Source organism: Copadichromis virginalis, linkage group LG22, assembly GCF_057382275.1.
Source record: "Copadichromis virginalis isolate Kocher_CV1m ecotype Utaka linkage group LG22, C_Virginalis_male_GT1.1, whole genome shotgun sequence".
In the NCBI taxonomy this organism is placed as follows: Eukaryota; Metazoa; Chordata; class Actinopteri; order Cichliformes; family Cichlidae; genus Copadichromis; species Copadichromis virginalis.
In genome coordinates, this window is record NC_140638.1 from 7,100,498 (window position 1) to 7,117,465 (window position 16,968).

The 16,968-nt window shown below is 41.3% G+C and overlaps 1 protein-coding gene across 1 annotated transcript in view; it reads left to right on the forward strand.

Moving 5' to 3' along the window:
• The first annotated feature begins 1,530 nt into the window (after nucleotides 1-1,530).
• The window catches only part of erf (Ets2 repressor factor), a 47,312-nt gene continuing 31,874 nt past the window's right edge, over nucleotides 1,531-16,968 (forward strand). Inside the window, exon 1 of the mRNA XM_085446664.1 lies at nucleotides 1,531-2,308. Within this exon, the coding sequence (XP_085302790.1) occupies nucleotides 2,287-2,308 (22 nt within the window). The 5' untranslated portion in view covers nucleotides 1,531-2,286. The remainder of the gene's footprint in view (nucleotides 2,309-16,968) is intronic.

Genomic DNA, 16,968 nt, shown 5'->3' on the forward strand with positions numbered 1-16,968 from the left:
GCACTGAGTAGCCAAGATCATCGGCAGCTTCTACAGCTGCACTGTGGAGAGCACACTGACTAGCTGCATCACTGCACGGTACAGCAGCACTGGTGCTATGGATCGCAAACGCCTGCAGTGAGTGATAACAGCTGCGGAGAAGATCGTCAGGACTCTGCTGCCCTCTCTGCAGAGCATCTACCATCGCAGAGTCCAGAGGAGAGCTGCCTCCATCCTCAAAGATCCCACACACCCTCAACACAGACTGTTCACCAAAAGGTCGAAAGTCACCATTATTCAGGAGCCAAAGGTTAAATTGAGAGCATGTTTTACTTTTTATCAACTTTGGTGATGCTAATATTCAGTACACACCTTTAAGATGCTTTTAAAGTGTTTGCTACATATAATTCACAGGGGTGTATACAGAGGGGGGTCGTGGGGTGGCACCAACCACTTCTGAAATGTGACTGATGATTAAACTCTTGACGTATATACATACATCACAGATATTATGGAATGCTTTATTCACATTACATTAAAGCTCACTACATTGGATTTTTTTGAAAAACTTATGCTGATTTGAATATTTGATTTGATTTGAATGAGTGGGGAAACCCTTGTAGGCAAGCACAGCAGTAAGATGTTTCTTGTAGTTTGTTACCAGCTTTACACACATCTCATTGTCATGATGAAAGACTCATCCACAGCTCATCTTCAGTGTTCTCCATGAGGGGAGAAGATCCTCATCCAAGATTTTTTGGTACATGGTCCCATTCATTACCAATAGTGTTCTTTGCAACTGTGCTCCCAGCTGCCATCAGATCTTTAACAAGCTCCTCTGGCTGGGTAGTCACTCAATGACATGCAAATAGACTTCTATCAAATACTATCAAATGATTTTATTCCCCCCTGTATATAGAGTGGCTGTGCCTCAGGATGTAGAGAAGGTTAGTGGGTTGACCCTTGGTTCCTCTGAACCTGAACTGTGTATCGGTGTGTGTGAGACAGTTAGACGAGGTGAACATTGAATGAAAAAGCTGTGGTTAGAATGAGGCTTATAGTAAAAAGTGCTTCAGAGCAGAATATTTCTGTTCTAATTCACTACAATGAGAGGTTGTTAAAGCAGTAGGTGTTAAAATACCTGATGTTAGTTTGAACACGAAGCAGCCAAAGTGATAGCATGATGGTTTATATAAGAACAGTTTTATGTTTTATCTAAGTGTCCTCACACACCCATCTATTGCTGTCTCCTTCTGCCCTCGCTCTCTGCCGTTGACCTCCTTCTTTTCTCCTTTCATTAAACAAATTGCTGTATTCTACCAACTGCAGAGGGTCATGTTCGTGTCAGGATATAATTTTTAAGAAAAAATCATTCTCGTAAGTTTATTTCCGTGCTACTTTGATGGTCCATCAGTTGCTATATGGCACGTGAGTAACGTGATCCAGTTTGTGCCACCACATTTAAACAAAAAAAAACGATGGAAACGCCCCTGGCAGGCAGACTTTTTTTTTTTTTTTGCCTCGTCCCACCTTGCAGCTTTTCCTGGAAAAGGTAATCTTCCATAGACATAGACGATCTTCGGCACAAAGTAGGCGTTCAGTTTCTCCCTCCCTCCGTGGGTCAGCGTGGGCGGCCCCGTGTGGCAGGAGCAGAGCGAAACACGACACCCCGCCAAAGGAAGGGGGGCAGAGAGAGAGCACGAAGTGTCTGAGTGAGTGGAAAAAGTCTGAGGGAAGGAGAAAGAACAGGAGTCGGTACTTTTGTTCGCCTCTGAAGCACCGCTGTTGGACTGTTGCTGAGGATGAGGAGGGTGATGATGATGGTGAGGAGGAGGAATCGACCATGCGACATGGCTGCAACAAACGGGATGAACATTTAGACTCGTCACATTCCGTTGCTCCAGCTCTGAGCAGCACGGCTCCTCCAAACTTTGACCTGCGCCATTCAGACCCTGGCGGCTGGATTTCCCCCCCTCCTGAGACTCGGGGCAACTTTTCCGCACCAAAACCCCCGCAAGTGAACGAAAATACTCCGGCGCAAAAGTTTCTGGGCAGGCGTAGATGTGTCGCGTTATACCGCTAAACTCCATGCGAAGTTTGCGGCTGGTTTTCAAGTTGAAAGCGGAGCCCGTAATCGGCGCAGGCTCCTTCTAACAAGCCGCCTGTGAGAACAACACCGGAGGAAGGAGTGGGGGTGTCGCTGCTAACTTCGCTAGCTAACTTTGCTAAGGGCTAGCCAACAAACACTCAAAAGTTGACGGGGAAAGTGAGCGAAGCGGCTGCGGCTCACCGAAGACGACCACAAAGATGAAAACCCCGGCGGACACGGGTGAGTGAGCACCCAAACACACTTAATAATAGTAATAAAAAACTTTTATCACCCGCTACTGTTCTTCAAATGAAAACAACAGGGCTTAGCCTCGGCGGCTAAGGCTGGTTAGCACGCTAACAAACTCTCCGCTCCAGGGAAAGTGTGACAAAATTATGGCGCTAGAGAGAATCCATCCGAGCCTCTTGTTATTGTTTTTAATAACCCCAGAAAGACTCTCACTCATGACCGTTATGTTTACACGTCTAAGAGGATCGAACCATCCCCAAATGAGCTATTTGAAAACTTAAAACATTTAAGGTAAAATGAAGATGAGAGATTTACAGTAAGAGTTAGCCTAATTTTCCGGATCAGTGGTGAGGAGTCGGGGTCAGCGCCGAGGTTCACCGTAACAAGAGCTCTGCATTTGGTTTATTGTTGATGCCACAATAAGATAACCTTTATTAGTCCCACACGTGGGAAATTTGTTAATGCACCCAGTTTCAAATTTAATGAGTTAGTTTGACTACACGGGTCATTAACACTGCATGCATTGGCACTGATAGCGATGCAGCCACAGTTTTCATGCAGCACCTAGTCTGGAAGAGGTTCGCAACGGTAATTATAAGTTTGTTTATCTGCATTGTTGTGGAGGAAAGACACCACCTCGTTGTGGTTGGTGGGCCACATGCAGCCCAGTTTGATCTCCGGGTCCAGACCAGTAATACCGCATAGTAACCTATATTTTAAAGAAACACCCCTTCAGATTTTTCTCTTTTTATGTGTAAGAAATGGACATCTTGACCTTCACCACAGTCGAGGTTTCAGAGGGAAAAAAGAGAGACCCCTTGCTACACAACTAAAATTAACAGAACATATTTCTGATCAATTTTCTGGGTTATCTATAACAAAGGAAAAACATCACATCACAATGGAAACAGAAAACAAATCGCACGTAGTTCGAATTAAGTAACAATGTCGATATATATATATATATATATATGATTCAAACAGTTGGTCTACATTTAGAAATACTTTCTACACACTTTCACTCCTGTGTGGTTAGTGTGGGCATGACCACACAAAGAATAACAGTGAATTTTCACACTCTACAGTGGGCCAAATTGAGCCCTTTTGCTGGGCCACATGTTATGACCCATCTTGCTCCGACAGAGCAGTGCTGAGAAAATAAAGCAACTTTGAATTGAAATGTGTTTGACGCCACTGAAATTGAGATGGGGAATTTCTGTGTAGAGCCATTTAAAATCCAAAGCTTACCGAGCTTTGACCAAACTTTAACGTCAAGGAAGTGATGAAATGCAAACTACTAACCAGGTGTTTTGATTGTTTTAAGCCGAAGCCAGCCCACATTTCTACTTATCACTACATCAAAGCTTGAAGAGGAATGTGAAGAGTGACTACATAATTGGATTGGGAACTTAACTAAGGGTGCAACTGATAAGGGTGACCAGATCCAGACACCGTAAATGTGGGGCAGAGAGAATGTGTGTGAGGGTGATCTGATAAGTCTAAGTAAAGAAACAACACAAAAAACATTGCTGGTAACAGGTTTGGCATTAAGAAATGTCTCTTCAAATTTCTCATCACAAAACAAAACTGAAATGAATAGGTCAGCCTGCAGATCAGGAAGTTGCTTCCAGTGACCAATCTAGCGTCGTCAGTTAGGATTGGGCCGATATATTGGATTGTTGCATATCTAGACCATGCAACTCTTTCAGCCACACATTTCAGTCTAGTTTTAGTCTTTATTTGTTAGGGATCCTTCACAAAACGTCAATCTCATAAGAGATAAGATCGCTTATACCAGCGAATTCCCCAGGTGCACATGATATTACGTAAACTAAAATATCAATGCTGTGTGGGACATTGTTTTAATGTGTGGGATTGAGAGGACATTATTTTTTTACTTATTTTTAAAGTGGGACACCTGGTCACCCTACATAGGAATGAGGTGATTGTTAGCTGAGATATTTTAACTGTCCTGGTTTTGTGTCATTGTTTAGTTTAATGTGCTCTGTGTTTCCTGCAGGGCACTTTGAAAGTAAACCTGTCTGACACGTGAGAATTTGATCCGGTGCGGTTAACACCTTTGCTGGGACTTTAAATGGAGTTTAACCCAGAAATCTCAGGCCCTGCTATTTGAAATTCCTTTCATTTTTCTTCGACATGTTTAGTTTCAGCGAGATTATTATGATTTTCCATTCACAGGTTATGATTTTCTTCCATTGTGCATTTAGGTGCTCTTAAACTCAGTTTAGTCAAAAGTGCTTTGTGGTAATCGAGGGCAGGCGTGGATCCAGCTCCCATAATAGATGTTTGAGTGGGGAATGCCTCACCACAACACAACATCATAATTAGAAATACGACTTTCAGATCTCTTTGTTCCCCCAGATAACTCTTGGATCACAGAGTTATGAATAACGTGAACATTTTTTCCCAGTGGGTGCTCTTTAGCTATATGGATCTGAACATCGTGCTGAAATAAGTTTATGTAATCACAATGAGCAGCCAGTCCACTGCACAAAATGCTCAACAGGTGCAAGAAATGTATTTTTTGGTGCTGAAATTAAAAGTCTTAAACAGTGACCACTTTATTTTTAGAGCAGCATATGTGGCCTATTTCAGATGTCTGAACATTGTAGCCCTCTCTAAAGACTTTAATTATCCAGAGGATCAGATTGCCGAAGCTACATTGCATTTCCTTTTATTTCAAAAGAAGTGGACCAACGACTGTTTGAACCATTCAGCAAAAAGATAGCTACCTTTGTCTGTTTTCTGAATGATTTATTAATTTGGCTCTGCTGATAAGATTGCAAACAGCTTAAAGGAGTTCACACTGGTTGTTGGACTTGTTTTTAAGTTGTTCCTGCTCTTCGGCATTTATGGTCTGATTCATGCTGACTTCCTTTAGTTTCTAGGGATTGGAGTAAAGCTGGGGAATCATGGGTTTAAATGACACTGTCTGTAGCGTTTGCATTGTTATATGATGTAGGTCATTTTAGTCTAAAGGCCTCTTTTTTGTGAGGGAAGAGGGTGTAGTACAATGGGTTTAAGTACCAGAGCACACCTATACAGTTGTTTCCTGTCTGAAGAACCTAGACATACCTGTAAATAAAGTCTATGAGCTTCAGTTTGTATGCGTTCTCCCCGTTGCTGTGTGTCAGCCTTTAGGGTTATCATGACTTTTATCACAGAAAGCCTGAACTTTGTTGTCTATTTTTTTTTTTTTTTACTTAAAAATTACATTCTTGGTATTGGAAATAGTTTTTACCTGCATGAAACAAAACAATAAGAACACTTTGTCTACAAAGCACTTGTTATATATAAAAACCAATCTTCAGGACTTTACAGGACTTTAAAAACAGCAGAGCATTTTTTAGCCCATCCTTTTTTCCCTCAAGTCTAGAAACTCTTGTTTCATGTCTGTCATGATGTTTTCCATTGAAGTCATGGAAAAGTGATTTTGATTTTTTTAATCGTTCACTTCTCAGTGCTCTACCTACATTCTTCCTCCCTTGTATTTACGCGTACAGCCCTTTTCCATTAGTACCTACTTTGATCGGCTTGGTCCAACTCTACTAATTTTCCAGTACGATCGAGTACCACCCAACATACGTGGGGTCATTATAGCATGCGTCCAGAAGTCCCATAGCGCCATTTGTATGTGACATGAACAAAACAACAATGGAGGACATTGAGGCAATGGTATACCTTTTGCTTGGTCTAAGGCATTTTGTCAGACTCGGCGACGACAGTGTTGCTTGTTTGTAATCCTTTTCGCTCATTGCTGGGTTTCAGAAATGGCGGTTTTGAATTTTGTGGTGGAGATTCTCTCATGACTAGTCTGTTGACGTCACGTTTTCGGATCACCTCAGATGCGAGTAAGTACTAGTGGAAAAGGATGTTTTAATATTATCTAATAAATCTCCAAGTTCTTGAGAAATTGTCTCAAATTCACTGAGTCATTTAAAGGTGCTGGTAACTTTCAGGGTACAACGTTTTCTTGATGTGTTAGTTAGCTGGTGTGCTTAATAAGTCAAAGCGCTTTAAATGTCAGTATGACAGCTTTGCCTTTTGAATTTTGCTTTATTGGTTTTCTTGCATGAAATATGATTCACTGATGATTGAATTTTAACCAGATCACTATTATTTCTTCATCTTGAGTGGGGAGTAAGCGGTACAGCATCATTCTAGCACACTTCTGTACCAATGAAGGAGCCCCATGCCAATATTAAAGGCCCCAGATGGGAGCCATGATCTATATATAAATGTATACATGGGCCAACCTCCACTCTCTTCCTATCAGGAAGTCTGAAGTCTGGCCCCACCAGCACCAGCTCCAATTTTCCCGCTTGTGTTACTCGTTATATCAACAACACGCCACATTTGAGACGTCACAGCTGTAGACAGCGAGGACCAGCAGGCCAGCACGCTTTGTTGCACACTCTTATGTGTATATGTGTAGTGAAAGGAGCCATACATGAGCAATTAGCTGGTGTTAAGTCTGGTAAGGGCAGGGCTTCTGTTTATGACTGAGTGTATTTGTGTTTGTGTGTGTGTGTTAATGTGTGTGTATATGTGCCCACATGTCTGTCACTCTGCGGCCGTACCTGACATTAATGTGGTCACAACAAAGTGAGTGTTTGACTTTTACCAGCGTGTCCAAATTGCCCTTGAGGAAGACCATTTGGTTGTGGGCAGTTGACTCAGCTCGTTGTAATTACAGGAAGAACGACTTAGACATTTTTTATGCAGATTGAAATAGCTCTAATAACACTGGTTAGACCGGAGCTAATGAACCACAGGCTCATTTTGCTTTAAAAAAAATGATGCCGTTAGTTTCCTTTGGGAAGGACTCTGTCGTGTTACTGTCTCACCATTATACTGAATTATACTGTTGGCACCAGCACAATTACTGGCAGCACAATTGCACTACAAGTTGAGGCTCAGTTGTTTGTCTCGGGGAAAGTTTGAAAAGAGGAGCTGGCTGCTGATGTATAGCGACGCCGTGGTGCACTTTGAGTCTTAAGACGCCCTGTCTCTGCGGGATTTGTCAGAGGCCGCGCTAGACATTGTATGTCATTTTGACAGACAGGGTCATAAACTTGAATGCTTCTATGGTGAAACGTTTGCAAGAGCATATAGTAAAAAATCCAAATACTTTTTTACCTTTTAAAAAACAACTGAGTCTGTAGCTCTGAGATTCACTCTGTTGACCTGTCAAAGACTCATGTTACTGCTTAACTGTAAGAAATCAGACCATCTATGATGTGTTCTTAGCATTTGAATGATTTAATGTTGTGGTAGAGGCACCATTGGTGCTTTAATTAACTAAATTACAGCCAACTTTCAGACGTCTTTGTCACCGTTTTTAAGAAAGGAAAAAAAATCTCAGTGAATGAGATTTCTGTCACTTACTCCTCGTCCACTGCAGTGTGCTTCAGCTGAAAGAAGTAAGGCACATGGTTTTACGTGGGTGAACCTGTGGAAGGATTTTTAACAGTTGCCTACAGTTGCATTAGTCCTTGGATCACCAAGCGTCTCTCACTTATGGCAGCGTGTGAAGGAAGTGTCAGCTGGCTCTTTGCTTCAGCTCTCTGTCCATCTCCCCTATGTTTCCTGTGCAAGCTTCCCAAGGATCACAAGGCCACAGCAAACTGGGGCCTTTTTGTTTTTTTGCCCCTCTCAGAATAAACACACAGTGACATGGGCTTTACAATCATTTTAATATTAGAGTTCAATTAATTTCACGGTTAAATAATTGCAAGTGATTTCTGCCTGACTTGCTCTTGTGTGACTGATATCGGGCAATAAACTGGATGCCAGTCTCTCCTGTGGATACTAAATAAAAGCAGAATATGTTTTGGAGAGAAATGGCATTACAAAAAAAACCCCAAAACATAAATACTGGTGTGACAGGATGTACCTTTCTCTCATTTTCCTCCCATTATGTGGTTGCTGTGAGTGATCGGGTCGCCCCTTGAGTCGACCTGATCACATTCCTGATTACTGCTGAGCCAAGCCTGGGCAAGCAGACCCTGGAAAAACCACAGCAGAGTGACGTCAACATTTCTCTGGTGTGCTGTCAAGAGGCAGCTCAGGTCAGCTTTGCTGTGATCATCTCTCGATGTTACGGCGGGCCTCTTTTCCTGGAGGTGTGTATGTACAGTGGCTTTAGTGACCCATACAAAGCGTAGATAATAGACAACAGGTTGCTCGAGCTGGGACATGCTGGCCAAACAAACACAGAACGCTCAAACACAGGAAAACCTGACAGTCTGAGAGATGAGCGTTGACAGACATCCATGCCTGAAATAAATTTTTATTGTCCTATTACCTCAGGTTGTGTTTAACTATGCCATTGCTGTACTTTCTGCTCTTTCTGTCTTTGCTTTAGTGGATTTTTTTCCTCTTGTCTCCATGGTTGCACTGTTTGTTTTCCTGTCCTATATTTTACAAATCAAGCAGCTCATTTAAGCATTTTAAGTTTAAACTGCAAATGCATTCGAGCCTTAAACTTGTCTTTGGACTTATCTTGCCTTAATGATGGTAATGTTACCTGTCACTTATCTGTGGACCTGCTCTTTTTCCTTGATAGTTAAAGTAGAGTTACATTTTTAGCTAGTATCCCTCCAAGTGCACATCTTTGAAGCTTGTCTCTGTATGAGAGCGAGAATTTCTGATACAGCAGAGAGCCTCACAGAAAAAGCATGCCAGGTGTCATCCAGGTCAGGTGTCAGTCCACCCCTGCAGCACTGCTGGTGCAAACTTTGGTCAGAACGTTATGAGATCTCTGTAATTGTGAGAATTTACTTCATCGTAAATGCAGGGTTCGATTAAATTTTGTGCAGTAGCTGCAATCCCAAAACGAAATTCCAGCCCTGAGTGGTGAATAAATTGTGGCTGTATCGATCATTTTTTTGATTACGGATGTATACATGAGAGAAAACAGACAAAACAACATCAATCAATATATTGGTCTGCATATTCTTATAGATTTTTTTTTTTGTATCTCAGCAACCAGGCTTAAAGTTTTAGGAGGTTTTTAATTGCTTTGCCTAAGGGCTCGGTGATGGTTGTTGTGTAACAGCTTTATCGTCTAAAAGCCTTATCTATTCTCTTGTACTGTGAAGCCATTTAGGAATCAACAATTTGTAATGTTGCGCTATAAAGGTGACTTTTTTTTAAATAAACACTGATAATTTTCATTCTTTTTTAAACTTCATGTGGACCTCCTTTGATTTCTCCTCCTGCAGGTAATGATCTCCCACAGTTCCCATGCGATTTCTAACAGCACCTGTAGTTCAGTGCTCGAACTTGTAAAGTGCAGCTGTGGGCTGTACATGCTGGCAGGAAAGCTATAACAATCAACCAAACACATTTCCTGTGGAGATGAATAAATTATTGTTGCACCTCCGGGGCTGTTCTGTATTATGTTTTATTGAGGCTACTGACGGAGAAGAAATTGTTCTCTTCTCTTCAGTGATACATTTCTTCCTCAATGTGTGCGGTTTTTTGTTTGTTTGTTTGTTTGTTTTGTTTTTTAACCTTTTTAAACTGGTGTGATTTGAAAGACCCTTCTGTTCTGTGATGGAGAGGCTGATGCTACTATCTGACATATATGTTGAAATTTTATTTGGCTGACTTGTTTTTAGCTTGTCAGATGCTGTTGTTATATTAAAAATATCTTGAGGTGACGCCACAGCATGTTCAGTGGTTGCAGGGAATTGTAAAATGGAGCCCTCCACCAATTATTTTTCTTGACAGTTTTAAGCTTCATGTGAAATTGTAACCTTAGAAAAACACTGAAGTGTTGTCCAATTAATATTAATATCAGAATTTCAGTCAGTGATTGCCACAGACTAGCTTTAATTGGTATATTAACTTAACACCCACCAAGTCGCCAGTGACCCATCAAAGGTTTCCAGTTTAGTTGTTATCAACCTTGTTTTTTTTCTAATTGCTTTAACAGTATAAAAGATGAATGTTGTCACATCACCCGCTGGTTTTGAACTCTACATTATAAATCCTCAGTGTTCGAATTTTGGCTCCAGATATATATTTTTAAGTCAGAAAGAATAATATGTTGAAGAAAGGGTTGAGTTATGAGCTATCAACTATCCATCCAGACCAAAACTCTTTTGTAGAAGGTTGTAAACATGCTTGAATAGTGAAAAGTTCAACATTTCAAAATGTGGATCTGTGGGGATTGATTCACGTTGGGAGTCGACCTCCAGTAGCCACTGGATGAACTGATGTTTTTTGACTTTTTTTTTTTTTTTCCCCTTCACTGGGAAAGAGATGATGTCACTGTTGTGGAAATCTTTGATATCGTTTAACTATTCTCAAGATATTGTAGTCCTGCCGTCGGTCAGAGGGACTCTAACTCCACCTAACAGACCATCATGTGGCGGCAGTGCTAGGTCTTCTCTGGAGATCCGCTGCAACCTAGAAAGTCTATCTAACCAGAACCTGGCTCATCTGTTACTACACAAAGCTCATCAAGGCTTCAGAGCAGATGCCTGCTGTTCAATATAGTGGAGTTGAGACCATCCACAAAGTGAGGAACTGACTGAGGAGAAAAAAAAAAGCATGGCTACACCTTTTGCTTTCATGTGTCTCCTGCTTCCACCAAAAACAGTCTCATTCAGTGAGTTATGGAGCTTTCATCACTAACCTGATTTAGACATGGTGCATGCGTCTCCTGATTTATCAGTGCACATTTGTACAGATAGTATCACATGTTGCTCAAAAGAATGCGCTCATCTCTCAGTCAGCCTCAGTAACCGTAAGCATTTATGATCGAGTGAGTTTGTGTTGCCTCCTTGACAGCTGACCCCCAGTGGGGCAGATGAAAAGACAAAGCAGGTCAAGTGGAACCAACGATTCACTTCACCGAGCAGATAAGAAAGAGTTTTGTAGCAGGACAGCTATCGCTGGAGCACCTGACAGGATACAAGCTTTCCGGCTTCACTCATGTTCTCACATACGCCCGTGAATCTCTTTTGCATAAACTTGAAAACATGCATATAATTCTTTTGGCATTTTATATAGTTTGATTTTGTTTCGGTGTGTGGGTCATTATTCCATAATTAGGCTTCTCATATTTAACATTTAAATTTCCACAGTTCAGTAATTTAATTTTTTTTAATGTTTCTACGCCAACTATTTTAAACCAATGTGAATCAGCTGTGCCATTGCTAAAATAGGTCATTTTAGAAGCTAATCAGTATTTGCAACTAGTTACCAAATGAAAAGCTGATATCTTTTATATATTTATAGCAGTGATATGACTATTTATCTATATAAGTGCAGACAAATCATTTTCCCTTGAAGCTTTTTTGGAGACTGAGAAAGACAGAAGGTGAGGAGGTAGGGATGTGTTTTGTCAGTGGCTGTTTTGGCTGGAGTCATTTCGACTTAAAGAGGTGTGGAGAGTCATGCCGTGTGTTATGGCTATCATCTGTGGTTCGTGGAGAATGAGAGGAATGGGAGGCTTCCCTGGCTGGTTTGGTGTCATTTATGGCCAGAGGGATAGAGGTAGGTCTGCTTTCTGCACACTGCACAAAGGGGACAGACTAGGTGTGGTCCTGTATAGCTCTGTATAATACTGCCAGCATTACCGGTGCCAGTAAAATAGTTACAACCAAGTTGGTGTTGGAGCAAAAATGTCCACCAGATGCCATCTGTTTTTTAGGGAGTCTGTTTTAACAAAGAAGCATGGTTAGAGGTAGCTTGGCAGGTTATGTTCAAGCAATTAGAGTGACCTACAGTGGGTGGCAACATCTATTATTTTACAATAAAGTGGGAGCATTGACATGTATTAAATCCAGCAGTGGCATTCACTGGAAAGGAGCTGTGGTGCCAGCGGAAAGTCTAAAGTAAGGAAAAAAAGAGAAAAGAATCAGTGCTAATTTATAAAGCAGTTGTCAAATGATGTAAAGTAAATGAGACACTTTTTCAGACCACCTTAAGAGCCACCGAGGGAAAAACTCTGCAACAGGTTGCAGTGAGGAAAGAGCTCCATCTGGTTTTGTGGTGTTTGGACTTTGGGTTGATGCAGGCCAGACTTTTCCTGCCCCTTGCCCCTGCTGGTATAGCACCTGATTTTTTTTTTTCTCCTTATCCCACACTGCCTGATTTACAGTGTGACCTATACAGCTTCAGTACTAATCTTATTCATATTCTCACAAATATAAACCCTGGTACTTTTCCCAGTGCTAATCCTACAAACCGGGCTTGTTGGATATGTTTATTAAAAACACCTCCAAAACTCCCGAGTTCTTGTGTGGTGCTTTGCTGAGGTCATTACAGAGGAGCCAGACATTGATTCAAACAGCTGTGCATGGCTCTAACCTCAGAGGTTTGGCACACCCACAAATCAACTATTCAAGACCTCAAGAAAGGGACACTTCTTACTCACACCGCTCAGCAAATGTGGTCTCTTTAAGTTTCTGACCACCCCTGAATGCATCACTAGTATGTTTGCATTCACAGGTTTTTTTTGCAGACATTTGAAGAAATTTAGAAAACTGAGCAAAAATGGTAGAATTTGCAAGAAAGACAGCCTTCTACATGCAGCTCTGTTTCTCTGTTTTAAAGTGCATTTTATAGTATTAGCAGCACATTGCACAGTCTTGTGTTAAGAGCTGAGACTCTTTGTCATAGCTGTGTTCAGACCATTAAACTTTTGTGTGTAGACACCCCCGAAGCCCCATTTTAAGCCAAGAAGTACCCTGATCATGCTGAAGGATTATTAGGGATGCTTTGTCTGATGATCTTAAAAATATGTTGTCTTTTCCAGCTTTTTACAACAAGTGTAAAGAAAAATACATAAAAGTAACAGAGTCAGCATCACAAAATTGTTGATTTGAGATGCATGAGCACCTTCTACAAGAGTGCATGTGCATGGCAAAAAGACAGTGTGGCTGTAGTCTTTATAGTAAACACAGAAATCATTACTTGTAAAAGAGTCACTGTGTTCAGATTAATTAAATCCCAAGCTAAGAAGCATCTGAGCTGGCTCTTGGCTGTGTCTGAAGGACATATTTCTTATGCATGAATGGAACTGTTTCCTCCAGCTGGTCTTTAATGATTTCTTAGCAGCACGTAATGAAAAGGATCGTCTTTACTCACGACAAAGGCAGCAGCGCGTTAGCTGTATGTTGGCTTAGTAGGTATACGAATACTTCTCATCACATTCAGTGTGTTTGTGATAAATACATGCAAAGACAGGCAGCCATCCTTATCCTTATCCCCTACTGTGCATTTTGCAGGTTTTTCTTTTTAATTATTATCATTAAATGTGCAATGAGGTGCCCAACAGTTAGTCCGGGCTTATCCACATTTAAAGTAAACACAGGTTTATGCAGCAATTATCTGCTGTCACGAACCTTGGATTTATTCAGAAACAAGCAGTTATTTTAGATTTCAGTGGCTTTTAGTTGCTTTATTTCTAAGATGTTGTTTACCCCTTTATGTGCAATTTCTATTTATAGTATTTGTCTTTTGTGGTGACAGTCTAGTATAAAACCAATAGTATAAACTAGTATAAAAGCAGCATGGTAAGTTATGGTTTAAAGACAGTGGCTTTTGATTTTACCAGTTTATTGCAGTCGTTGCAGTGTCGCTGTGTGATGAAACAACGGAAAGGAGAGTGGTGTAACATTTTGGCAGCATAAAGTTAAGGTTGTGTCTGACTCCTTCAGACTCTAGAAATCTTTTGGTGAGTGGAGAAAAAAGTGAGCCCGAAAACAAAAGGGAGCGCGAGCAGAGCACAGTCTTACTTTTCCGATGTGTTTGCTTTAGTTATCGGTCTGTTGGGAATCCTGTGGCTTTCTCTCTCTCGCCTGGCTGTCGCTACTTGTCCTGGGAGTCTGTATGTGGAGCATTGATGTTTGATGTGACACTGTGTGAGCTAAAACATATGATGTTTGTGTTGCCTAAAGGCTAATAGCCTGAAAACTTTGTTCGTACTGCACATCACACACGCCCACACAGTGGAGATATACACGCACGCTCTGTCTCTCCCCCTCACCTACATTAAGACGATAACAAAAGTTCACCGAACCTCTATAACAAACATACCTACAGTTTTCTCCATCCCTGCCTCAAATGTGCACAATGTCGGGCTAAAAGGCATTGTGCACACATCTCACCCCTGGCCAGATCAAACCACGGAGAGGTCGATGAAGAGGAGAAGATGTAGGATGAATGATCTGAAGAAGGAGGGGCGAGTTTACTGGCTGCATTATACATGTAACAGAAAGTTTGGCTGAGCAGCCTGATGTAACACTAGCATTCATGCTTGAAGCTTGTTTGTATTTTTATCCGGAATCTGCTGGGATCAAGCACAACAGAGGGCACCTTCTTTTAATCACCCTTTAAAGCCGCATTTAATCACGGTTTTCCTTGCTAACAATGAGTCTTTGGGGCTGACTGTGCACAACAGCAGGATCAGAACAACGTGCATGTGCGCAAATGTTTTTTCCTTTTCCTCTGGCTAAACTCCCAATAGTTTCTCTATGCCTCTAAAACCTTATTACTGTTAAAAGGCTTTCAAGCATTAACTTGTCTTTGGTTGTTTTCACACCTAGTTTGTTAATTAAGTTCATTTATTCTGGTCCAAAGCAGTCACTGAGTTTGTGAACTTGTAGCTTTTTCTGTGATTTTGCTTCTTTTTACACAGAACCAATTCCAAGCAAACTCCCAAGTAAACCAAAATACGTCACTACAAACCAAGTGGCACATTCAGCCTCCTTATTGGTCAGATTTGTGTGGGACAGGAGCAACAAAACTAAATAAAGGAAGAACATGCTGAGTGTCAGACTGAGGCTGGATCGCTCTGGACTTTGCTTGGAACTGGACCGACACCAACTCCTCAAACGGGCTCGGTGCAGTTGTATTAGTCTGCACCTGTGCGATTACCATGTTCACATCTGCACAAGCGAAATGGAGCAGGGGGGAAATGAGTTTGATTTAAACAGACTAAACAGAGGTGTGAAAACAGCCTCACGTTGAGGTTGAATACATTTTAAAAGGTTTAGTCATGTCTCTGAGAATTTCCAGCACACAGTGTTGCTGTTTTCCCTTCATACATGTAGATCACACAAAGCCAAGCATTAAAGTTTGAATAAGCCTGTTCAGCCTTTTTAATTTTTAGGGAGAAGGGGCGTGTATTGTGGTATCAGTGAGCTGATTAAACGGCCTTTAGAGAAAGAGGTCATGGGGACACCAGTTATCTGCCCTTATCTCCCAATCTCCAGCCATCTTCTTCAGCTTCTCCTCAGGGGACACTGAGGTGTTCAAAAGTCACGCAAGACACGTAATCTCTTCATCGTGTCCTCGTGCATCTGGATCTCCTGAGTTGTACATGCCTGAAACACCTCACTGAGGAGGCACCCAGAAGGCATCATAGCGAGCTGCATGAACCACCTCGACCGGCTCAGTTTGATGTTAAGGAGTAGCGGCTCTACTCTGAGCCCCTCCCGAATGTCTGAGTTCCTCACCCTGTCTCTGAAGATAAGGGTGTCTGGACTCATTTCCGCCCCTTGTATCCACCATCTCATTCTTTGTCACTTTCCACTGTTCTTGGTCATAAATGAGGGCAGAACTGCAAATCAAGAAAATCAAGTTCTTCAGCTTCACCACAACGGATCAGTGCAACATCTGCATTTATGCACATTAATGGATATTTAAAATTTTATTCATGTCTGTCCATTCTGCACCCCCCAATCAACAAGACCCTGAGATATTTGAAGACGTTCACTTTGGGCAGCAATTTCTTTCCAACCTGAAAAGGGCAATGTTAACATTTTCCAGATGGGGAAAAATGGCCCTGGAATTGGTCCTAATTCTCATCCCAGCCACTACACATCAAAAAATCTTAAATATCCTCCGCCACCAAGGTTTTGGGTTAGATTGGGTTCTGTTTATTCTGTACACTAGTGAGCTACCAATAGACTGGTGGAAACCCACAAGAAGAAGGCCTTATGGAAATAGGGCCTTCTTATTGGATGTGATTATTGGCTTGAGAATGACTGTTACTCTTGGCAGTCTAACCCATTATCTGGCAATGATAATGTAGCAGAGTGCCCTGTGTGGGGGAAGTGTTTCAAATTTAGGACAAAGTGCTATGATTTGGGACAAAATTCATATTTTTTGGAATAATTTTCCTAAACTTAACCAAATATTTTGACTTTTTTACCACACGGTTCATTTTGAACTGAAACATTTGTTTACTTGGAAAACTTGTTTTTGTTTGGTTTATTTTCTTTTGTCCCTTTTGATTTATATTTTCATTTCAAGTTTGGTTTTAAATTTAGGGTTTTACCTGCATATATAATTGTTGGCTTCCACCACAGAGGTTTTGGCCTCCCATCAGAGGAAAATCACCAGGACTCCACAAAAATCCACCAAAGGTGGTTTAATTTACTTGAACATCATATACACTATCATTTATCAAATGGCCATAAATAACAGGAAAATGAACAAACTTCTGTTATGTAAGATGACACAGACCAGCCCAGTCGAGCTTACATGTGTGATCACCCTCAAAGGCCCATTGTAAGCCAGTAGAAACTGAAATTTCTTGCAAGAGGTATTTAAGAAGTCTTAAATTGAACTTATCTGTAGACACCCTGATAACAGATTTTATTTAA